Source organism: Mchenga conophoros, linkage group LG7 (assembly GCF_057382185.1).
Source record: "Mchenga conophoros isolate Kocher_MC1m ecotype Shallow Benthic linkage group LG7, M_conophoros_male_GT1.1, whole genome shotgun sequence".
In the NCBI taxonomy this organism is placed as follows: domain Eukaryota; kingdom Metazoa; phylum Chordata; class Actinopteri; order Cichliformes; family Cichlidae; genus Mchenga; species Mchenga conophoros.
Genome location: NC_140532.1, coordinates 53,150,341 through 53,176,306, shown reverse-complemented (window position 1 = coordinate 53,176,306; position 25,966 = coordinate 53,150,341). Strand labels below are relative to the sequence as shown.

Sequence of the window (25,966 nt, the reverse complement as noted above, 5' to 3'; positions counted from 1 at the left end):
TAAAACAACATTACTTCACCAAATAGACACGCTCTCCTATTACAGCTGCTTTCTCAGATGTCGTAATTATTCATTTCAGTACTTCTTGAGAATATTATGTAACAGCTAGTCTACCGACAGGACTTTTCTTTGAGATGAATGGTTGTGGCACTGCACCAGCCCCTTTTGACATGTAGACTAGTTATTAGTATCCCATTTGCACAGCAGATTAAATCAGAGGTATGTGTCTCAGCTGAGCATGAGAAAAGGCCTTCAGCACTAGCTGGTTGTCACTCTCAAGACTCTGGAGTTTATGTTAGTTCAGATGTGAACAGCCCATAGTGTCGCTATGGTAGTGTGTGACGTACTGTCACATACTTGTGGTTGGACAATTGTTTTGCTTAATGTAATGCCTTTGTGTGTGAACGTTCATGAGCATATCATCTTAGAGCATGTGGAAGTAAGTGGAACGGTGGCCTCTGTTGTTCTTTGATCAAATTAAATAGGCTATGAGGGTTTATAGTGACTCTATGATTATAGCAGACTCCATTGCACAGTGCAGTTTTTCTTAATGATACCAAATGTTATTTGTATTGGTTATTAAACTGAAATAACTATGCTTGAGAGCTGACATCAGTAGGTCTTTGCACTGAGGGGAGCTAACTGTTATTGGAGCTGTTTTTGTTTTTGCGGTGGCACTGATCTTACTCCCCTGACGTCACCCGTGTGATACACTCAGGAGATCATGGCAAAGAGCTGTAGAGCTGACAACTACAGGTTTCCTGGAGACCGGGCAGCAGATTTGATGTTGTTTTTCCTCCCACCCCCCACACTGAATGGACAATAACATGCGGAGGTTAGAAGACCATCTCTCTGGTGTATCATTTAGTGTTTTAATTTGTGTTTAGTGTTAGTGTTTTAATAAAAATAAACATTAAAAACAAAGCAGCCCAGTTGTTATGTCACACAACAGCAAAAGCACCTTGTGGATTCATAGCAGGCATATATGAAAAACCTTGTATTCATAACTAAATATACTCCCCGACCTTCAACCTTGCCACGTGGAAGGCATGAAGTAAAAAACCACAAGGTGTTGAATATTTCATTGTTACTGGATCAGGTTGTGTCATGACGGTGCCCTGGAAAAAAGGCCATAGATCACATCGGTGTGTTGTCATATCGCAACCCCAGCCAACCTCTGTTCTAATCTCCAAGACTCAGGAGGTACAGATTTGTCTGATCAAATTTTGCCCCTCTTAAAGTAATATTGTCTGAGGCTATGGGACAATGTTGAGACAATTGAGTGGAAACTATATCCTCTGTGCAGGATTCAAAATGCAATCAAACAATATTGTGTGATGTGTCTTTTATAGACATTTACAAAGGAATACAGTATAAAAAATACAGAAAACTGCACATAGCATTAATATCTAAATAAATTCTATTAATTTTTTTGTAAATGTACTTTTATGAATGACTCTTCATGTGGAGTTAGACTTACAGGAAATAACGAAGGCTACACAAGCAGCAGGATGAAATCTTATCTTCTGTTATGCGGAAAAACAATCAGAGATAAGTGTGCACTAAGTGGTACTGCAGCTAACCGCTGAAAACGGAGAAACTGCAGCTTGAGTCAGACCTGTTTATCACTTTCAAATAGCAGCCTCGCAAACAACAGGAAGATAGCAACTCTTGAAACCCCCAAGGGTTTCCAAAGAACAGGGGTAAAGGTTAGAAATTTGACTGGAACCAGATTTTAAGTGCAGTTGAAATGATTATAGACTTTTTGTTTTGTTTTGTTTTTGTTTCCATGGGAAAGATTGACCTATACTCGCATGTATAATATAGGTCAAAACATGTTTGAAGACATAAGTTGTCCTGAGAAAAAAATTCCTTGAAAGTGAAATCACTGCAGGCACTTCCAATCCATTAGAAAGTGACATGTTTTAGATAAGAGTATTGCACACAATGTATCTGGAACGTCAGAGTCCGGACAAACTGTTTGCCGACTCTCTTATGGATGAACATAATACCAAGTAGATGAATTCCAGTGTTGAGCTATCTATACTGGCACGAGGACAGTGTTTACAGAGGACAGTTGTCCTTCCAGCATATTCCTGATTCGATGTCATTGTGTTTTCTTTGCAATGTATGAGCTGGAATGCAAGAAAACCTTGGTGGTTTTTGCTGGTGTTTGTGTACAAACAGAATAAGTCAGTGCCGTCATGTTTCCTGCTGATATCCATAAAAGATGGTAAAGTTATGACAGTCGTATAGTCGGATAATGCAGGAAAAAAGGCTAGAGTGGGTTAAAAAGTAGAATCTCTTCATAGGATAGATTGTGAGAACATAAGAGCCCCTGTTTTCTTCCTGGGAAAACACAACAGGAGGGTTAAGTACAAGGAGTGCAGTAAAAGTTGTGAAACTAAATCGCCCATTTTTTGCCTTTTTAAGTTCGGGTTTCTTACAGTATAGGTCACACTTAGTGGCTCGGTCACACTAGATTTAAAATAGGATGGCCTGTTTTTACATTTTGCATCCTAGGAACAACTGGTGGTTTCCCAGTAATTGCATAAACTTTTTTTATGTTTGGTGGTATTATTGTAGGGTCTGCCTTACAATATGAAGCGGCTTGAGGCGACTGTTGTTGTGATTTGGCGCTATATAAATAAAATTGAATTGAATTGACAGATTGTAAGTAGTTGCAGTGATCATTTGGTCACCAAGAAGTTGAATGATAAGCCACAGGTTGCCTGGTGGGAGGCAACTTGTCTCCAAACAGTCACAGTCTGACTTGGACTGACTACAACCACACTGTGACAGATTGGTAAAGATTTGCAGATAATTGCTGTCTGACTTAAAAACGCAGATGGATTGTCAAGATGAGCACAAGTCACCTGGGACAAGTTTCTTTGCATATGTGGGCTTGATTCAACCGGTTGCCAACTGACTATACAATCAAGGTTGCTGAGCATCTGTGCCATTTTGTCTCTAATTTTGTGAAGGAATTTCTGAATATATATTTCAAATACATGAGGTTCTGGCTGGACTCTGAATGTAAGTAGTTAATGCAAATTAATGTTTAGTGAGAAATTCTGTGCATGTTGATGGCAATAGATTCGCAATAAGTTCATGATTATCATCGATGTATCAGAGTTAATTGCTTTGTTATCACATTCTCTTGCACACTGACAGCAGAGTGGCTCTGTCTTATTACTGTTTTATCACTGTCTTGATGCACAAAAGTTGCTCTGAATTGCAACTGATTGCAAGTTCTTGCAAACTTGGTACACATCTTTGAAACATCATCATTGGACTCAATCGCATAAGTTGGTGATTTCTAGCCAAAGTGATAGAATATTCTTCAGTTCTACTAGAAATCATGCTCAAGGGTGATAATATTGCCTGACTTTCTGTTTCTCAAACCAGGGACAAGTGGAGGCTCATGTAAGGCTGCAAACCAGAGTTTCTGAACATGCAGATTTCTACATTGTTGTACAAGGCTCTAGACTTGCACACGTGATTAGAGCAAAAAGAGCCAATGATGGCTTGAGTCTCTGCTTCACAGTTCCAGGTATGTCCTTTAGTCAACCACTTTGGCTCTCACGTTGTCATCACTTCCTGCTTTGATTTTTTAAAATGATTTTCTCTATATTCCACAGGCCACAACCTTGAGGAAGTTGTTTTTGTCACATCCTACTTTCACATTGAGAACAAAGTCAAACCTTGTGAGGGGGAAGCGTCCTTTAAGTACGTCAGGGATGATGCCCAGGAAGTAGCAGAATACCTAAGTGAAAACAGAGACCAGCTTGACCCCCAGAGCTTCTTAGAGATCCTGAAGAAGTTTCCTTGTTGCGCACAGGGAGAGGATGATGAGCTCTTTGCTGAACAGTTAGCTCACCTTGAGCAGGAGGTGGAGATCAATAAAAGTTCAGCTGATCTTCGGCTGCTGGATGAGAAGATCACACATGCTTTGGCTAACATGGATTACCCTCAGCAGTGGAAAACAGATGGCCAACCTAAAGAAGGTAATGAAATGAAACGTCCAACTTTAAGTCGGAGGTTAGTTTCTGGAGACTTCAGTAACCACTTGCATCTCAGGTTTCTATCTCTAAAGCCCAAATGTGTTTTCGTATTATTTTTGCTTCATGTTCTTTTTCCATGGTAGAATAATTGTACACCACACATCTTTAATGACTTTAAAAAGTACAATTGTGGGTACACAACTTTGAATTTATTTTGAAGCTTTCATCCACACAGGCTCAAATATATACATGCTTTGACTTTAAACTTTTACGTGGTGCTGAAGATTCTTTTATGTCTTTTAATGTGACAAGGTGAAGGCCTATTAACATCTCGTTAATAATCATGATTCAATCATGATTCAATCATGATTAACTGTTTTTTTTGCCAGCAATAAAACAAATTTTTTAACAGCACTCATTAGATTGACCAGTACTCTGAAAAATGGGAATGTCCAAGTAATAACGGTAGATTTACACAAGTTGAGGTCTCTTGAAGCCATTTCTAAATAATCAGAGATTGCAAGATCATTAGATCAAACAACTGTAAGCAATCACAAGTTTTTTGGATATGTTGGCACTTGCCAAGGTCTGGAAGAAAACCCAACCTGCCAGCCTCAGATGAGAGGAACTTGGTTAGAATGTTCAAGAACAACCCAGGAACCACCAACTCAAGCCTGACATGACCTGTAAACTGCAGGAATACCAGTCGCTGTTCTCAGTGGAACGTGTTTTGCGTCATCAACAAATGAGAGGCTTCCTCCCACCGTCCAAAGACATGCAGCTTGTGGGGATAGGTTAATTGGTTAATCCAAATTGCCACTAGGTGTGAATGTGCGAGTGAATGTGAGTGTGAATGGTTGTCTGTCCCTATGTGTTAGCCCTGCGACAGACTGGCGACCTGTCCAGGGTGTACCCCACCTTTCGCCCTATGACAGCTGGGATAGGCTCCAGCGCCCCCCGCGACCCTGAAAAGGATAAGCGGAAGCGAATGGATGGATGGATGAACAAATGAGAGGGCGCTGATAAAGGAAATCAACTAAAATTTGCAGCTGCCCACATGGACAAGTCAAATCGCTTCTGGAGAAAAGTTTTATGGGCATAAGACAGAAAGATTGAGCTCTTTTGTCACATTGACAAGAGTTTGTTTGGAGGCAGGTAAGGTAAAGGTAATGTTTTTAAACCCAAGAAGACTGCACTAACTGTTAAGCACAGTGGTGGCAGCATCATGCTTTGGGGCTGTTTTGCTGCTGTGGTACTGATACTAACTGAGTGTTACAACAGGAGAGTGATACACAATCCCAAATACACATCAGAAAGGCTTTTACCAATACTGCTAAGAAGAGTGGTCAAATATCCATCCAAAATTATGCTACAAGCTAGTTAAAGTGTCTGGTCAATGTGCAATTGTTATCGGGAAATTTAACCAAATACTGTTGTGCCTTTGTGCTTTAGAGAAAATCCAAAATAAATGTAAACTTGTGCATAGATTTTTTTAAAAAAAAAGTAAGATCTATGCTGTAAAAATATTCCACCCTGGAAAAAGAAATTTTCAAAAAAATTATTAAAAGCTGCAAATTAGCATGATGAGTGTATGGAAACTTGGTCAAGTTTAATATAATAAGGAGAGTCTCTTGGCTGTCTAACGATGCCACTGAGAGTGGATATGCCTAATATCATGACTTCAGCCACACAGCTCTGGCTGTGAGTAGAGAAACCCCACCTACTTGCCAGTCAACACTGTTAAAAAGGGGCAGCCAATCAGAAAGGTTGACCTTAAAGGGAAATATGGGGAAACTGTTGGTTTCAGACAGAGATGAAACTGAGTGGTTGCAGCAAGGTCTGGTATTAGATAATATAAAACAATAAATAAAACATTGTGCTAGAAAGGAGCACACAAGGTGCCTACTATCTTCACACGTTGATATCACAAAAGTAAAGTTATTGAATCATTTGGACAACATTTTTTTTGTAGTTTTGAGGAAAGGAATGTATTAATCCTTCAGGTCATTATTGGTCCGGTGCTCTGGTGTTCAGTGGTTTCAAACCCAATGAGATCTGACTGTGCGGCTCACCTCAGTCATCACATGATTCAGAGGACCAGGCAGCCAGTCGGGCAGAGGCTGGTTTGCTCCAAAGACAAAGTAATTATTGCCATTATTCTTTCTTGGTCAGATTAGAGTTGTCCTGCAGACCTCCGTGGCTGCTAAATCAACTTCCACAACCCTTTGCACTACACTCCCATTGCTAGAGTTTCTGGCATCTAGCCTTAGATTGAGTTATTTATTATGTTTTGTGCTATCCTTTGTAATGAAAAGGATTAAAATGCTCAACAGTATAACAAAATTTTAATGAAAATAAGAAATTAGGAATTACATATACTGGTCCAGCTGTTTCATTATGCCTTTACAATTCCAGACTGTTTGTATTCATCATAAGCAGAAAAAGCAAATGAGACTATAGGCAGCCTAAAGCAGCATATTCACATGTAGTGCTAAAGGCTGCATTCAGACTGTGTGTGTGTGTGTGTGTCCTTGTATTTGACAATGCATGTATGGTCATGGTTTGCTTAAAAAAAAAAAAGCAAATGCTGATGCAAAGCTTGGGTGTGGTGCAAATTCAAAGTAGCTCTTGGCCCCCATAGCCATGCGGTGCACTATTTGCAATGGCAACAATTTGACAATGACGTGCTTGTTTGTTGAACTTTGCATAAAGAGCATGTGCAGCATTCGCAGCCCTCTCCAAACTGGGTCACAATTTAATGGCACCATTGTTGAGGCGGCAGGACATTTCAGTTCATTTTGGGGTTTCAACAAGAATTGGAAAGGAGAAGAGAAATAGTTGAATTGTTCTGCACATTGTTTCTGCACTGGAAAGATGGTACCATGGTAACTCTCACCCACAGACGGGGGGAAGACCCAGAAGATAAAGTCTTTTTTAAAGTTTCTTCCTGAGCTTACAAGACGACAACGATGTAGAGAGAAGGATTTTACTGGTGGTTTTTCGCTTGCTCTTTCCTGCTGCCCTACATTAGACTACAGACTGTTAAAAGATCAGTCAGTCATAGGGAATAACGACTGCTGACATGTCCTCATACTCATTGTTTATGTTCCCTTATACTCCAGTGAGCAGGAGGCTAGATCTAGCAACTGTGTCACAGCAGGTGTTTGCTTAGGAAAGCATTTGGTTTTAGTTGGCAATGATAATATTCATACAGTGCATACAGGCAGAACGCAGAGTCACTCATTCCTTATATGCACAGTGCCCTGCTGCTGTGTTGATGCACTGGAAGTCTATTTGAAATAGCAGGAAAAGTTCTGGATTCTTGAAGCTAATACCGCTTTTGATATTTGGGATTTCCAAATACATTCATATTGACTAAAAGTCATTTTTGTTTACATGAACAAATCACACAACCAATTCTGACATTGATTACTCAGAAGACACATGCTAAGAAGGCTGTTTTACATGTGTCAGCGCTTTTTAAACATCTCCTCGATTGAAAGATTATTCAGCATCTTTCTCCCTCCAGATAATTCTTTCTTTTCTTTTCTTTTTCTCCAGCTGTCAAACATCATCCCAGAGAAACCCTTCTCCACGTTGCGGTGCGTTTGGGTTTGGTTCACCTTGCCCGATTCTTAATTCACCAACCAAGAGGTCAAAGGGCATTGACCTTACCCAATCAGGATGGAGACACACCCCTCCAATTAGCTCAAAAGTCTGGACAGCATGCCATGTTCATGCTGCTAGCAGAGTAAGACTCTTATTATTTTACTGTTGTCTCTTTTCGACTATTGAAAGGTAGTAGTATTTTCCTTTTGAAGGTATTACTGTAATATCGTAAATAATTGCTTTATGAAGTAAATGATGAGTAATGATGAAAGAAATTAAGATGGAAATATACACAAAATGCACATGCATAAAATTTATTTTAAATATGATAAACCTCTAACATTTCCACATGCAGTAATAACATTGTAAAGACTGAGCTTGAGAAGTATGTACAATAGCTGATATATTGGGGATTATTGTAGTAAATCTTTTCCTCATCAGCTCTCCAGGTCCTGCAGTCAGCCCTCTTCCTGGTGTGTGGTGCTTGTGGTCCAACAGTTCTTACATGCTGAGGTTCTGTCCTGGGACCGACTCTCTAGCCCTCTCTGTGAGGCATACCCCGGGAAGCTCCCCTCAGGATAGCATCATGGTCCTGCGAGAAAGACTAGAAGACTTCAGTGTTTCTAAAATGGTGAGAATAAACCACAGGGGATGTCTGTTAAAAAATTTAGGGAAGAAAATGCAAAAGACTGTTCCAATGCCTGTCTGTGCTTGATGTAAAGTTATGTTGTTAAGTTAAGGCCATATCATAAGTTTAGTAAACCCTTGTGTAAACACTCATGCTCTTTAACAATCATAGGTTTTGATAAGAGTGAAGCAGTAAATACATTACCTCTGCAGTACAGTAAAACGAAGGGCACGAGGGAAGAAAATGGATGACGTTAGCTGATGATAACAGGCTTAAGGGGATTACCTTAAAGAGCGAGAAGCCAAAGCAAATTGTTTCAGGCAGAGGATAAGCTGAGGGGTCGCATCAAGTAAGGATTATTTTGAACTGTGGATCATGTGAAACTACAATAGCAGTGTCCACGAGTTTAAATATGGAGTTAAAAATCAATATAATGAGTCCACCTTTAATGTTTGGACATGCTTGAAAATCCTTTTGTGAGCTAATAAAGCAAACAATGGTTCGACCTCTCCAATAACTCTGTGACCTGCTTCCTGTTGATAACCCAATCAGACCACTCAGGTCATCAGGTGCAGCTCTTAACTATTCCCAGAATTAGATCTAAGTGAGCTGAGGGAGCTTTCAGTCAATGTGGTCCTGTTCTTTGGAACATAATGCCTGCTGACCTGAGGTCAGTTACAAATGGGTCTACACTCAGAAAAACCAATAGAAAGATTTTGAGTTTCTGTTCTCACAGGCTTATAATTAATATCTATGTGTGGACGTGTGTGTCTGTGTGTTAAGTAGGACTGGGTGTCGTCACTGATTTCTAGAATCGTTTCGATTCTGATTCACAAGGTCCCGAATCGATTCGATTCGATTTGATTTGAATCTGGGAAATTTTGACTCAGTCAGAAATATTATAATTCTCATCACGTATCAGTACATTTCCATATTTTTATAGCTATAAAAACAAAGCCGACACTTGAGACTTTATCAAAAGTGTGAGCATCACAGCAGATGCCTTTGTGTCAAAGTAGCTGAGGATAAAACACAGAAAAACATGAAGGCGACTTTCCTTGCCTGGGATTTTATAGCAGATAACCTTAAAAATATTCTGCAGTAGATCAAAAACGAAAGAAAGTCATCAAACAACATATGAACATTACCTGATGCTGCTGAAGTGAAGCAGAGCAAAGTTACAGAGGTTTGTTTAGAGTCCGTGCCGTCGGGTGAGAAAGCCACATCTCACTGATTCTGATCCGTCGGCAGGTCCGCGCGTTGTGTTTACGTCTTTGTGCAGAATCCGTGTTCCTGCTCTCTTTTACTGTTTTAGCTGTTTGGTGGTTGTTGAAATTTTGTGAGGTTTCACCTGAGATTCTGGCGTTTCGGGCAAAATAAATTTATGTTAAAAAATCAATTCAGGATCGATAACACGTTATCTAAGCTAGAATCGATTTTAATTGATAAATCGATAATCAAAACCCACCCATAGTGTTAAGCACATTGAGTTTAAATGCAATGAAATGCGCTCTATAAACAAAATTGACATTGATATTGATATACTAGCAAAAACAAAGCAAAGGCCGACCTACACTGAACTTCACATCTGAAGCAAACGCAAACAGAGACATTTGACATTCCTGGATGATGAATACGCAAATAAAAAACATAGTGATGTTAATAATGGATGTGTGATGTTGTTCATGCAAAGTTTGGTTCAGATTGGCCCATCTGTATGTGAGTACATATGGACATACATCCATACATAGTTTGTATATACACATATTATAGTAAGACTGCAGTAGTGACTAAATAATTGTACTTTATCATAATGTCATGTTTCTTTGTATAGTTCATGGCAGTTTTAATTTACTCAAACATCTGTTTCTGTCCAAGATCAATGTGCTCAGAGCTGATACTGTGGTGGGCAAGAGGGATACAGATGAAGGTGTTCAGACTAACAAAGGTAAGTTCTGAATTAAACTAATGTGTAGCATTGTGGTCAATTTGTGTTCATAATATCAGAGAAATTGATTACTTTCAGGCTTTTATCTGAAAAATATTAGGCCAATGTTTATCCAGCCTTTCGTGTACTTTGTATGGGGCCGGTCTCTAACCACATGTCCAATTTATCACTGTATCCAAGATGGTGGGATAACATGGCAGCATCCACAAACCGGTGTCTGTTCCTGTGTATTTTTATGGATTAATTCCAAATTTGTACGTTAGAAGATGTAATTACACACTAATCAGTCTATATTTATGAGCACAGCAGTATTTCTTCTATTAAATAACCTCAAAATGCAGCTGATTGTACCTTTAATGGAAGTCTTCACCAAAAATGTTGGATTAGAATCATGGATTTTAGAATAAAGAATGGTCTTCGACCGTACTAATTGACAGTAAATATAAGCAATAGCTTTAATCAAGTTTGTTCTTACCCATGTTATTACTACAGAAGCAGTGGTTGAGCTCAGTCCACACCAAAGCAGTGTCTTGTCCCATATTACATGGACTTTCCGGCTGTATAACACCCCCCCCCCCCCCCCCCCCCCACACACACACACACACACACACACACAAAGGTTCATAAACACACATGTCAGTACTGTTTCTTCCATGAACTTAGTCATGATCCAAATTCTTGATTGACAGATAATAAACTGATCATTGCATTTTTCAATATTTCAGATCACTTACTCTCATATTTGGACTTTGGACTGTTTAGTCAGACAAAATCAGAATCAGAATCAGAATCAGAATACTTTATTGATCCCTGGGGGAAATTATTTTTTGTTACAGTGCTCCATTTTAAACCAACATTAAGACAAGACAGACAATACACTAACTAAGAATAGTACAATATATACATATATATACATACATACATACATAAGTCACTTATAAATAAATAGTTGGAAAAGAAACATGTGTAGCTGTAGCAGCAAACAGTGTGTTAAGTGGATGCGTTGTACAGGGAGATGGCCACAGGCAGGAATGATTTCCTGTGTCGTTCAGTGGTGCTTTTCGGTAATCTCAGTCTCTCACTGAACGTGCTCCTGTGACTGACCAGCATGTCATGGAGTGGGTGGGAGGTGTTATCCAACATTGTCTTTATCTTGGACAGCATCCGCCTCTCCGACACCACCTTGAGGGAGTCCAGCTCCATCCCCACAACATTGCTGGCCTTACGGATCAGTTTATTAAGTCTGTTGGCATCTGCGACCCTCAGCCTGCTCCCCCAGCATGCAACAGCATAGAGGATCGCACTGGCCACAACAGACTCATAGAAAATCCTCAGCATTTTCTGGCAGATGTTGAAGGCCCTCAGTCTAGCAGTATAAAGACTTCATCCCAGGCTCTGAGAACCTGTAGCGGTCATTTCTAAACTGCTTTCTGATGCTTTGTAGCCGAAACAAAGTGTTTGATTTGTCAAAAATAACAATCAAAGGATTTTGCAATAATGAAAATAATAATTACTTACAACCCTGCTATTGTCATCACACTGATCTGCACGTGCGCAAACAGCTCATGCGTGTTGTCTGCCTGCGGTGGCATGCAAGTTTGGAGACTTTACTCTGGAGCAGTGGAAAAATGAACAGCCACAGATTCACTTGAGCAAACAGTGGTATGATCAGACATCCATCACTTAGGACCTAAAGAGACTAGAAAAACACTTTCAACAGACACCATAAAAGGCACAGCCACAGCACATCTGAGCCTTCAGAGAAAACCGAAGAAGCACATTGTTTCTCTTTCCCTGCGGTGACATGTTCAGGCTGGCATGCAGACATGCAGAGAGTAATCTTTGCTAATCTTCGATGCACACACACATTTTGTGTTTCTTCAACCTGTGGCTACTCTTTTTGGTAACCATAGAGATGGCAGGTGGCAGCATCGACTCATAAAGGGAAGCAGGAAGTGTACCACGGTATTGACCTTAACCCCGTCGCGACTCTAGCAGCCGTCCATTAATCCTCTTGAAATAACAGCTCCACAGTAGGGAGCTTGTGCTCTTTCTCTGGACCTGCTGGTTTGGACGAGCGCAAAGTCTGATTGGTTAGTTTTCCATTCCTGGATAGCAGAGTCACATCCAGAGAACCTGATGTTGTGCCTTCCACATAACTCTCTTTTTTAGAGTAGCAGCAGCAGCAAGAGGAGGAGGAGGAGGAAGATGAGGGTGTTTGTGTGTCAGGCTTCAGCTTTTGGTTAAGTGTTTTTCTTTTGCACAGGCATCAACAAGGAACAACATGTGAAAGAGCATGTGCTCGTGGACAGTGTGAGTATACATACATACGTTGTAGATGTTTGCAGATTTTTGAATGCAGCCATATGCATTTATGACTTTTTCAAGTAAACTATATGTAAATTTAGTGAAATGGTGTGCATGCTTTTTGTGTTTGCTTAAAGGTTTTTGAAGAGCAGCTCGTCCTGTCTTTAGATGACGATGATGATGAAGAAGAGTACTCATCCTCATTATCTGGTAACTCTCTTCTCTTCTCTTCTCTTCTCTTCTCTTCTCTTCTCTTCGACCTCTGCTTCAAGTATTTTCAGATGATTTATTCACTGGTCCAACGTTTTGGCCCAGCAATCACAACTTTTTATTTTCCGTTTTAATATTACGGCAGTAACTCTTCAGCATCTGGATTAAATGATGAATGGGTAATCCATAAAAAATACAACAACATATTTGTGGCTGCACTGAACAGCGGGGTGTGGGAACAGAACATATTAAGCTAGTACAGAAGCCTGGGGAGGAACTGTTTCTCTCGTGGTCTTAGCACAATATGCGAAGCTCTGTTTTGAATCACATCATTGGAAATCGATGCGGTTGCTGCTTCACAGGCACAGACAGGGATGGGCTTCTGTATTAGGCACAGAGGTGGTATTCGTTTATTAAATGGACATATTGTCCTCCGGGAGTCTTTGGATGATGCTGGTTGTGTCTTTACCCGCACTGGCTCCATAATGACTCAATCCAGGGGTCCAGGAATCTGCCCTGTCAGTGGGACAAAGACAGGAATGGGGTCAGGCTTGTCCCACTCAGACTTTGTCTGAGCTATGAGATGCCCCCCCCCCCCCTCTGGTTTGTCGCCCTGCCATCCCCTCCCCCGATTCTCTCCTGGATCAGACAGTAGAGCTGTGTACTCGAAGCAAGAGGTGGAATGTTAACAAGCTAAAGTGTCCTCGGCTTACAAAAGCTGACATTTCAGATAAGACACATGCATTTACACTGATTCCCTTTTAAATCCAACATCTACTCAAGACTATATAAGCTGAAGCTCATTGGCTAGTAAAAAAAAGTTGAAAAGGATGCTAAAGTGTTTCGGGTGTCACCACGGTTACTGCGAATGCTAATTTTCCTGTGTGATGCTGTGGAAGAATGAAGAGTTTGTTGTAAACTTTGGAGAGGCTCTGGTGCTACTCAATGGCGCTTGTAAATGCTGTATAAATGAAATTATGTGTGTGCGTTTACGATAAAGTGTCAGCGTCAAGTAGTGTCGCGTGAAAAACACGAGGCATCGATCCCATTGTTTTCCACAGATTGCAGATTTCTCCTTATATTCCTCAAGTTCTTAAACTCTCTTTTGGCCTGAGTGCTTTAGATGGGATGACAGTGTCTTGGGGCTACTGTGGTGAAAAAGTGTCATTTGGAGTTATTGTTTTTTCCAGATCTGTTGAAATGATCATAACAGTTTCTCATGTTTCACTGACATAACTCAGCGGTGGCAGTTATTGTTGGAGCTAGCTTGTGTTACGATTAGTCTACCAGCCGAGACTTGTGCTGCTTGTGTCTGTCACCATTAGATCCAGTACTGGAATCGTGGTTCTTTGTTTTTGCCTGTGTGAAAGGTTCTACTTAAAGGTCACAGCAGATACATAAAAACAAGATAAAAGTCATGGAACTATATGAGAAGTCTGCCTTGTATATTTGAGCTCCATGTGCGCTACTTGTATGTCTTCACTGTGTGAGAGCAGCAAAGAGGAAATGCCTCTGTGATGCCCAGGATTTCCTTTACATTAGTGCAGCCATGGCAGGTCCAGACATCAAAGTCTGGGTGGAAAGTGCACTCATCAAGGAAGGCAATTTTCCACGTGTTTAAAATAAAAATGCCAACCACCACTCCCTCACAGTTGCCCAAGTAATTATGTACACTGTACACGTTCAACAGGACTTTACTTTGAGACATTGTTCAGGCTACTTTAAATTACTACATTTCATAGTCAACGGTCACATTACTGTTGTGTTTTTTTTGTTCTGCACAATATACAGATCATGTGGCAGGCATTATAGTGTGTATTTTTGTATAAATACATGCAGAGTTATACAAAGAAGCTTAATCTGCCTTACCTTTAATCTAAACCAAACGCTCACATTTTCTAATAGGCACTAAAGACAAGATTCATCTGAAGTTAACTGGAAACCACTAATGCAGATTAGAAAAAAAGAAAAAATAAGATTCAGAAAAAAGCAAGAGAAAAAAATATCTGAACACCAATAAAATATAGATTAAAATATCTGACAGTGTCATAGACAGGGGTGTCAAAAGTAAAAGCATTTTTTACTAGTACACATACTTGTGTTGAAATTACTTTGGTAAAAGTCAAAGCACTGATTCAAATTCTTTACCCAAGTAAAAGTGAAAAATTACAAGCTCTGGATGTGCTCAGATTAAAAAAGTTAAAAGTAGCTTTTTGGAGGGCAGCTATTTTTGTAAAAAAGTAAACTGAACCTTGTGCTATATTAATAAAGTAATTAAATAATTAAATGATATTAACACATGAGAATACAAACTTTTTTTGAACAGGGAAATGAGTACAGTCCAACATTAAAGTGGGATTTCACTGGAGGGAACTCAGTCATTTCTATTCTGAGCTCTACTCCTGTTTATTATTGTGAGCTGTGTTCTTTGTGTACATGCTGTGATCAGCTGACCTATGTTGCTGCTGGTCTTTGTGGATTTACACAACTGAATTGAACAAGCTGTAAGCAAATTTTTCATGAGCTAGCTTCTCTGATTTCCGTTCCCTACACTGGCAGTGTACTGTTTATACTATCATTATACTAGACAGTATTATAAAAGTTGAATGAACCAAAGCATCATCATCTTAAATTCAATTTAATCTCTGCTACCCTTTATGTAAACCAACTCTGACCAGGAACACGTCACCGGCTGTGCACCAGCCCAGTACAGTGCTTTACTGTATTCACATCATATACGGATCCAGTGTCATATTTTTAAAAATGAGGACATTACATCCTTTGTCCGGCCCGTCTTTCTACATCTTTTTCTTTCTTACATCTTTCTCCATGTCTGAGTGAAGTTATCTTTTCTTCCTGTGAAATGCAACAGCTGCACCTTTAGCTAGCAACACACTGTGTGACAAACTGCACACAAACAGTTTGTGTGTTTGCTGATGTGTGTTGAACTGTTAGTGACACTGCATTTTAAATTACTTAAAATGCTTAAAATGCTTGCTCCTCCTATTGTAGTGCTAGCTAAACGCTGAAGTACAGTGACCGCAACTTATGTACATCTGGACTAAAAACGCCATTCCAGATCATTCCGACCCATTTTAACTTGAGCATAGTGATATAAACGATGCATAAATTTTTTAGATATTTGCCTTTTTCATCTCTGTGTAGGCAGAAAGCCCTTGTAATGGATACACCAATGAGACAGTTTTTCATGAGCTATTGTTACCTCCATCTAGACTCATATTGGTTTAATATTTTGAAGTGTGGAGTAATGGTGAATTGTGCTGTTCTGCTTAAGTACAGTAACCAAGTATTTGTACTTCATTACCTCAGACCTCTGGTCAGTATAATAGCTTGTTATCACCCACAAACTCTTCAGGGAGTCACTGAATGTATCTAAGGCGACCCCTTGCAAAATAAGGGAGCTGCTGGGACCATAGACACTATAAAAAAGTACCTAATGGTATGTTACCCACTGGTTCATCTTGTTATGAAGACTTAAACTGAGCTTTTTTTGTGATTTTAGTGTTTTGAAACCCAAGCTGATGAATATGGTATGATTCTGACTGTGAAAGAGCACCGCATGCTCATCGGTTAATGACTGATTCACATTATAAAATTCATGTTTTAGTCACTATAGTCTGAAACTAGTGATTGTCCTCTGGGAGTCATCACAAAAATGTCGATTGAGGTCACGTAGTGAGGGAGCACAGGACCGTAGACCAGTGTTTCCCAACCTTTTGGAGCCACTGCACATATTTCACATTAGAAAAATCACACGGCACACCACCAAACAAAAATGTCACAAAAAGCATATTGATCATTTCCCCCTGCGCACCAGGTAAAGCAGAATTGGCTCCGTTTGTCCCCATTATACCGTTTTTGCTTTCTTCTGGCCACTACTCATGCTAGGGACTTCATCTGGGTTGGAATTTTTCCCAGGACCCAGGTCAGATTGACTACTTTTTCTTTTCAAATATTTATCTATTGCTATTACGCGCTGTGTTTTCTCACTCACAGCATGACTATTATATAATTTCTTCTTTGTCTTCTTCTGTTTTATTGGCAGTTATCAACCCATTTAATTAGAGCAGTTGTAGTTGTAGTACTGGTTGTACTGCCCTCTAGTGGAAGAGAATGTAATTGTTCTGCCCGTTACGCCGATCGCTTAGAGTACAAATCAGGTGGAACCAGATAATCTTCCATGACACACCTAACCATTTCTCATGGCACACCTATGTGCCACGGCACTGTAGTTGGGAAACACTGCCGTAGACTTCTATACAAGCAAAAGTCTGTATGCAGGAAAAGGTGTCGTCCCCTGCTGGTCATTAACTCCAAGATCGGAACCTTGATGTAACTGCCAGTTCCCTGCGTCAGCCTCCTGGAACTAACTGTTCCTTTCTACACAAACTCTGACCAGTCCTAAAACCTCACTTCTGTCTAAATACCAAAGTATGTAGTGTTTAGAAACTTTAAGACAAAGTAGATATTAATGTTATGTCGCCCTAAAAAGAGATTATTAATTGGCAAAATAACTCCCGAATGCCAGAGGCAGCACACGCAAACAGATCCTAACCATGTATAATAGGCTCAGTGACCAGAAAATGTCACAAAATATTAATATGGCGACAAAATGTTTTACCAGTCGGTGGTTGCTGGAGTACTTTTCTATGCTGTGGTGTGCTGGGGGAGCAGCACAGCAAAGAAGGACTCATCCAGGCTGGAGAAACTGATCAGGAGGGCTAGCTCTGTGGTCGGCATGAAGCTGGACACTCTGGTGACAGTGGCAGAGAAAAGGACATTAAAGAAACTGATGGACATTATGGACAATGCTGGGCATCCTCTGCACACGGCCATTAACAACCAGAAGAGTCTGTTCAGTGACAGGTTGCTTCTCCCAAAGACAAGAACTAACAGACTTAAAAACTCCTTTGTCCCACACGCCATCAAACTGTTTAACTCCTCTCTGGAGGGGAGAGGGAGGGGAAACAGGAGGACAAAGGAGGGAACAACTAAGCTGTAGTGCCTCTTCACCTCACTGTGCAATACCTTTTGTGCAATACTTTTGTAAATAGTCAACGGTGCAATAGACTCAATACTTGAAATGTGCAATTCACTTGTATTTTTATTTTTATTCCTATTTATTCTATTTATCCCCTTCGTATATTTTATTTATATTGTCTCTGTATTTATATATATGTGTGTGTGTATAACTCTGTAACTTCTGTCGGTGCTGTGCTTTTTTGGAAATCGAATTTCCCAGAGGAACCCACCCGAGGGATTAATAAAGTTCTATCTTATCTCTCTTATCTTAAAAGGAAAACAGATCAGATTTGAAAGGTGAGATTAAGACAGAGATGCGTGCCTCTCTTCAGTGCCAAGCAAGTCTAACAACTTCAACTCTGATTTCAAGTATTTATGACCTCTTCAATTTTGGGGAAAAAACCCCCATGCACATGGATATAAAACTTTGGCAACATTGTTTCTTTTATTTTTCATCATTGGATTTTTATGAGCTCAAATCTAAAATCTAACCAAGGTCACTGCCTGTATTTCTGAATATTGCTAAGAATGAGTGTTCATAAACACTGTGTTGACCTAGCACTTGAAGGAAAGAGAGAGAGAGTGATAGTGAGCATGACTCAGTGCAAATCAGTAATCTGCTTTTTTTCCCCCCTCAGAAAACAAACAGGCTGCCTGAAAGGATCATATGTGGAAGTTTCTATAAAAACAACCCCTTAAAGGTCATCACGTTTTTGCTTTATGCGTGTTAAGCCATGACATTTAAGCAATAGGATGACTGAATTATGGTTTAAAAAAGACTTCAAATAACAGAAAAAAGCAGGAGAGAGAAGCAAAAATGATTCAAAGGTCTATTTTGATGACATGCTTTTTTGACCACGTCATGGTGAAGTTTCCTTGATTTGTTTGTGTGGATAAGTCGCCTGATTATTTTATCCTGCCCTTGAGAGCCGTCTCTCTCTAGTTTCTGGCTGATGGGGCTGATGCTGGGAGGAATTATTGTAATCAAGAGTGTGCAGTAGTTGATCTTTACTAAGAAAGTGGTGTGTGTGTGTGTGACAAGAAGAAGTAGTCTGTTTGAATTATTCTAAACCAAAGTGAATCTCTTATGCTTGTCATAGTAAATGGAGATCGCATGCCGTCCAGTGAAGTACAGAGCCAGTTCACTCAGGAAGCTGCCCACCCTCTGCTCTCTGCGATCCACAGCAGCGGCCACACCATCGCACAGGTCATACGTCATTCTCTTTCTTTTTAGTTATAAAATTTCAGTTTTTGCTTTGCTGCTTAATAAATTTCTTTCTTTTTGCTCTTTCCTGTCCCGCCTTATGTTTTCACCTCAGGCGAATGATGTTGACATTAAATACAATGTCAGTGGAGTGACGAGGTACAGTACAGGGACAGATGGCAGTTCATGGGATACCATCAACTCGGAGGAAATTCTTTTAGCCACCGATACCCCTCCGCCCTTTTCAGAAGACTTCTACCCATCCTCTGCATCCGGCTCTCCCCTGCTTTCACCTGTCGATCTGGCCCTCACAAGGCTGATCCGTCCCGCCTCCTCCGAGCAGGCCGATCAGAGAGGCAGTCCACCAATGGAGACCTGTGACCTCAGGTATTAATCAGATGTCTTCTCCGGTGCGTTGTGTGTACCGATAGTGTCTAACTAATTTGTCATTTATAACTCCAGTCCCAGTCTGGTGGCTCTGGAAGTGGACAGTGAAGAAGAAAGCGTCGGGCCAAAGTCTCCGCTTTCCCCACTCTCATCCGATGTGGAGAGAAGTGAAGACAAAGAGGAAACTTTCCCTCTTCCCTCTCCTGATCTCACTTGCACCCGCAGCCAGTCTGCATCAGCATATGAACCCACTTCACAAGTAATATACCATCCTCTCATTAAGTACTTCGGCTTATCCGTACATGAAGTGCTCTACAAGTTTTATACTCATGCTTTCAAACATTACTTGTTTCTCATGTAGGAACTGGTTGACGAGGGCCTTCGATTGCGATCATATTCCTACTCCTCCAAAATCAGCTTACGTCCGGCTCGTTTTACTCGAGATAACCAAGCCTCAGATATCAGCCCCGGTTAGTAACGCTCAGATCGTTGAGCATGATAAAAGTTTAACACATGACTAATAACATTTCCAATTAACCTTTTTATTTTGCTTTTTTTGTCTGTCACTGATGGGGTAGTCTCACATCGTTGGTTGGTGAGAATTCTATTTAGCTAATTTTAAATTAGCTTTCAAGTGACAGATCAGCTGAACTAGATAGCCTTACAACTAATATAATGTACAGTCAACTCTAAGTAAATTAGTGGTTTGAATGGGAAATATGCTTGTTCACGTTCCTGCATTTGAGAACATTCAGCCTCTTGTCTGTATAGTAAATAAATGTACAGAGAAAAAATATCTATCTTTATCTAAAGGTGGAAACAGCGGGTGTAAGCTAATCTACCTGCAACAGTTATAGTTCACAAATTAGTACGTTATGCATTTAATAAAAGGGGTGCTTATATGTGACAGACAAATTCTTGGCTGGAGTCAGTTATTTCTGGAGTCCTGACATCACAATGAGTGTACCAGACCTAGACAAGAAATAGTCTGGCAGAAAACTTCTCCTGGAAAAACACAATTTATCATTTTTAAACAGTGTTCTTTGTGCGGACTAAACAAATTAGATGGATTTTGCTAGCTTCCAGCAGAGCCAGGCTAGCTGTTTCCTGTTAAAATGGTGAGCCAGCTGGTAACTGGCTACTGCCTCCAGCTTCATATGAAATGCGTAGACATAACAGTGGCAACCATTTAAAAAACAAAAACAAGCAAACACTTTTTTCCCCAAATGTCAATCAAAGTTTAAGGTTTTTCTTTACATAGTTGTTATTAGTAGTTTTTATTCAAAACAAGTTTACGAAACTGAATGAAATTAAAGTTTAAGTACTGTTTAACAGCTTTTAGCTTAGAGTTGACTGTACATGCTGATAGTCTCAAGTGTCTTTAGTTGATCTATGAGCACTCCTCTATCCACTGTGCCCTGTAGATGCCGTGCACCACAGTGTCAGCCACAGCCGATCTCTTCTTCAGGCCCTCTCTCTGTCTAAATCTCTGTCTTTGCTCCACCCTGGTAGTAAGTACTGGACACCTGCAGCCGTCACATTGTGCTAAGGCCCAGCAAAGCCTGCATGCCACTGTCACTGTTAATGCTTGCATATGTGTGGGAGGGGCGAGTCAAGGTTATTATTGTAAACTGATTCAACTCTTAAAAAAAAAAGAAAAATGGCTTGAGTCATAATTTGATAGAATTTTATATTGAAACTTGATGACAACATGGTAATAGTTTGGTAATAATGTGGAGAAAAAGCAGTAATAGTCATATAATTCAATTTAATTTTAAATTCAATTTTATTTATATAGAGCCAAATCACAACAATAGTTGCTTCAAGTCACTTTATATTGTAAGGTAAAGACCCTACAATAATACAGAGACAACCCCAACAATCGGTTGACCCACTATCCGTAAGCACTTTGCGACAGTGGGAAGGGAAATAGTCCCATTTGCATGGAAGAAACTTCCTGTGGAACCAGATGGCAGCAGACGGCTGCCCCTCTCTGAGCCTGTGAGTGGAGGGAGACAGCACAAAAGACACACTGTGAAAGAGGTCCATAATAATTAATGATTAAATTCAGATTGGTGTATAAAAACAAGTGTGAAGGAAAAACACTCAATACATCACTGGAAGCCCCCAGCAGCCTGGCCTATTGCAGCGTAACTAAGCAAGGATTCAGGGACACCTGACCCAGCTCTTAACTTTTAATCCTAATCTTGAAGTAAAGCGGGTGTCTGTCTCTTAAATTCAACTGGGAGCTCAGAAGAGGGGCCTGAAAGCTGAAGGCTCTGCCTCCCATTCTACCACAAGTACACTAGAAGTCTGGGAGCAAAGTGCTCCATTGGGATGATACGGTACTATGATAGCTTGCTATTTACTATCAACTAAGGTTCAATGTTAGCCTAAAATCTATATAATGGGGTAATTAGGGCTGATATTGAGCAAAAAATGCAAATTGTCAATGAGGGAAAACCAATTAGTAACAGTAACCTATAGTAATATTACATTGCCTGCTGGATGCGTATCATATTTAAATTCTTTTTTCCCCCACGAAGCACAAAAGTACAGTCTTTATTCGTGTGCAAATATAAACTACTACAAAAGAAACATGAACCTGAAATTTGAGAATAGTTTACACAATGACTGCCACTTCAACTTAGATGGCTTGGAGCATATCTGTCAATTTAATCTAACTCTAGAGAGACAAAGAAATACTACCAAATAATGTTTGGGTCTTTGTTACTGACAGCCTTACTCTACTTGGCCACACACCAGTCTGCTGGAAAAGTTGATTCTTGGGTAGGGCATTGTTGCCTGGAATTTCTTTTTTGGCTTAAACTCTAAAACTGCCGCTAGGATGCATTTATTTTCTGTTATGCATTCACCAAATCACAACTGGTATTTCAACTTTTGAGAGGCTGCACCTTTCCCACAGATGGGCGTAGTTTTGTCGTCTTTGCAAATGCCCTCAACGCTTGAGTTTCTTCATTTGTTCATCATATTTTAATCATATACATTAAACACTTAATAACACAACTTTATGCGATGTGACAAATTCAGAAAACATTTATTCTTGTTTTATACGGACTTTAGAAAAAACACATATTAACCTAAAAAACCAGCAAAATGTAAAAATATACTCGAATGCTCTTCAATCAAAACACATGAAACAAGAAATTAGAAAGAAAGTTAAAAAAGAGAATTCAATTAGAATCACCAAACTGTAATAACCTTGGCTTGTCTTTGTGTCTGTGTATGGCTTTCGTAATCACGACACAGCTTCGCTTCGCAGCAGCGATGACTGCTTGTGGGTCTCTGGCGGGTCAGCACTTGTGATTGTCTGTCTGTGCTACTGCTTTTCATATTATCATCCTGTCCTGATTTGATACCTGAGGACCATCTTTGTTGCTTTGCATAACAATTGTGTCTGTATTCAAATGTTGTCATATGAAACTGAACAGCTTCTCTAGAATGGAAATAAAATCTGATAAATCTGACAACAAAACTTGTTGCCTAGTCTAAATATTACTTTACCTGCTGTTTTTCTTTGGGTTATCAATAATCTATTTTTTATTGTTTTCAACTTTAGTAACATCTTCCCCTTTTTTGTGTTCACAGAGCCAAGAGCCTCCAGTATATCAGATCAGTCTCATGAGAAAAGGTATTTATACTTTGCATTTAATTTACTCAACGTTATTAGGATCATTTTGTGTTCCAGGGTCTCTTTTCTGTCTCCTTTTGATTCCTAGCACTAACTGATGTGACCTTTTGGAGCTCTTAATTGAAAGTGCCGTATGCGTCAATAAATTTGCAATCCCAAGCGCAGCATATGTAGGTAACTATCATGACCAGGTTGCTTGGTGACAGCAGGCGCTCTGTGAACTTGGCTGCTGGTTTTTGTGAAGCTCTTTTGTCCTGATGACTCAGAGCCTTTTCTTTGGCATTACTGGTGTTTGATCTATTTTTTTTTCTAGGGACAAAAGCGGTAGTGACGCAGAGATATCAATGTGACCCTGCTCTACACCCAACCTGATTTTTTTGTCAGTGTCACAAGGCTGCTCTGTGTTTTTCATCACTGAGTTGAAATGTTTATGATTTAAATATGAAAGCACAGTTTCCAGTTCTTCCATTAAAGAAGAAAAGCCAATTGATATTACTTATCAATCACTTTTAAGTGGACCTACTTTGCGCTTCAACTTTCTGGTTATGTGGATGTTTTATAACAATGGCAGATGCTCATAGTTTTGTATAATGATGACAAACTATGCAAAAGTAATCCCTGTGAGACAAATTCCTGGGATTCTGACTGCCCTAAACACTCACTCGCACAGCTTTCCTTACTCTAGGATCTCTATGATGTCAAAGAGAGTAGATATCCTTAATGTGATCATCTCAGGAGCAGAGAGGGCCAATCTGATGTTCAGCTCTCCTGTTTACAGAAGAAAACTCTTGGGTTTTTTTGTTTTTTTGTTTTACCAAAGCCCGGTGTTGGATAAATAAGGATTATTTTGAACTGTGACTCATACAAAGCTACTCTAGTGGCAGAGAATTTATAAACATGGTGTGTTATGGCGCTGTTCTTTACAGGGAGATCAAGTTTCGTAAGCGTGCCCAGTCTGCTGATGATGAAGGCAGCATGGAGCTGGCAGAGTCCCTACAACATCTCACCCTGTCTGAGTTTCTCAAAGAGTATGTGGGGGATCCACCTCTGTTTGCCTGGTTCCGCGTCATTAACCATCTGACATAAAAGACTAACCGTTAAAAAACGTAACAAAACCTACAGCACGTGTACCTCCTGTCAACAAACCACATTTCCTCTAACAGCAGAACAGGAACAGAATTAGGATCTTTTAACAATATGCACCGAATGTCTTTCTTTGTCATGCATGTCTCTAACTTCTAACAGTTCTTAGTTGTTTTTTTTTTTACCTGCTTTCACAGCAAAGTGTTGCAGAAATGGAGAACTTGTTATTTGGTCTGTGCTTGTAGAGTGGGGGAAGTAATTATTTAATCTCTTACTGAATTTGAAGTTTTCTAACTGGCAACAGTCTCAATCATTTTTTTGAATATCAACCAAAAAAATGATTTGCTTGTCATAAGTATTTGATCCCCAAGCAAAACATGGCTTGGTACAATATAGATTCATTCATTGGTTTCTTAGTGCACTTGTGTCCTGTAACCTTAGCAGAAAAATAGCCCCAAAGCATAATGTTTCCACCTCCATGCTTTACTGTGGAGATGGTGTTACTTGGATCATACCCAGCATTTCTCTGTCAAGCTGATGCCAAGGAGCTCGATTTTAGTTTCATCTGATCACAGCACTTTCTACCAAGCCTTCATTTATAAGGTCATTGGCAAACTTAGGAGAGGGTTTTAAATGTGACTTTTTAAGCAGGAGATCGTTGCAGTCATTGCATTGTAGTGTGTGGTGTTCTTGATGACCCATTTCAGTCTTGTGCAGGTCTACAATCTTCTCCATGACGTCCTTTGACAGCTCACTGGCCAGGCCCATGGTGGTGGAGAAGTTAGAATGAAAAAACTGGTTGACAACAAAAAAAATGTGTAATTGACTGAGTGATTGTAATTCACAGAGAGAATTCTGGCTATAGGGAGATCAAATACTTATTTCACCCAATAACATCCAGATCAGTGTATAACTCTTGACATATTTCCTAAATTTGTGTTCAATATTCTGTCTCTTTGCTTTAAAAGGAAACCACCGTAAAAGTTAGAGAATGTTTATTTGACAAATTCAACAAGGGATCAAATAATTATTTCCCCCACTGTAGATAACAGAAATGTTTGTACAGCCTTTTATTTCAGTTCCTGTCCCTAACAGAAACAACATGCTGCACAGTATCAGCTGAAACGCTATTTTGTCACGTCATGTATCCGTTAGGTTTGCAGACTTTTTGCATGTAAGAGTGTGTGCACCTCAACAAACCTGTCATGCTTGGTTTACTTTTGTTGACTCAGGAATAAGGAAATCAGATCACGGTGACTAATTTATGTCTTCAATCCAGTTAGTAAGCAGAACACACACACAAACACACACAAAAAAATAATAATAACTGCATTACTTACATCAACCTGTCTACAGAATTGAAGAGGAGGAGTTGGATAAATACAACATTCCAGCCAAAACGGAGTCGGAGAAGTACAAAGTCATCCGCACATTCAGTTTTCTCAAGAGCAGGATGTCCAGTACACGTAACAAAAGCAAGGTAAACCCCAGCCACAAAGAGTCCTGCTGTTACACCTATAAACGTTTTACTTACAACAACAATGTAAAGAATAACTCGCATAACTTCACCTTGTTGTAGATTAAAGCTGGCTTTAGCTACAACATGAAACTCTCAGTCTAATACCTTAAAAGGGCATGCAGTATTTTCAGGTGTTTGCTCTGTAGACCTTGGTGTGATGAAATCCGTAGATTAAAGGATCATTCGTGTTTTGTTCTTGTGAGCCTATTTCTGTCATTGGGTGATTCCCACGTCTAGACTCAAGTCTTTGCTTTCTGAGAGACACGAACCAGGAAATGTTTCTGGGAAGCACTCAAGGTCAGAGGGACAGACCAAACATGTCCAGCTTCTTTCCTTTTTAATGATTAATCCCCTGTTGTTGAGTCAGCACAG

At 39.9% G+C, this 25,966-nt stretch overlaps 1 protein-coding gene across 1 annotated transcript in view; it reads left to right on the top strand.

Annotated features, from left to right (window-relative positions):
• Nucleotides 1-25,966, top strand: part of arhgef28a (Rho guanine nucleotide exchange factor (GEF) 28a) — a 51,752-nt gene that overhangs the window by 6,713 nt on the left and 19,073 nt on the right. Inside the window, exons 3-17 of the mRNA XM_085280116.1 lie at nt 3,409-3,553; nt 3,642-4,007; nt 7,566-7,755; nt 8,055-8,244; nt 10,120-10,189; nt 12,456-12,502; nt 12,634-12,706; nt 18,850-18,956; nt 19,069-19,340; nt 19,416-19,599; nt 19,702-19,810; nt 20,765-20,851; nt 22,950-22,992; nt 23,919-24,020; nt 25,432-25,555. Of these exons, the coding sequence (XP_085136242.1) occupies nt 3,409-3,553; nt 3,642-4,007; nt 7,566-7,755; nt 8,055-8,244; nt 10,120-10,189; nt 12,456-12,502; nt 12,634-12,706; nt 18,850-18,956; nt 19,069-19,340; nt 19,416-19,599; nt 19,702-19,810; nt 20,765-20,851; nt 22,950-22,992; nt 23,919-24,020; nt 25,432-25,555 (2,109 nt within the window). The remainder of the gene's footprint in view (nt 1-3,408; nt 3,554-3,641; nt 4,008-7,565; nt 7,756-8,054; nt 8,245-10,119; nt 10,190-12,455; nt 12,503-12,633; nt 12,707-18,849; nt 18,957-19,068; nt 19,341-19,415; nt 19,600-19,701; nt 19,811-20,764; nt 20,852-22,949; nt 22,993-23,918; nt 24,021-25,431; nt 25,556-25,966) is intronic.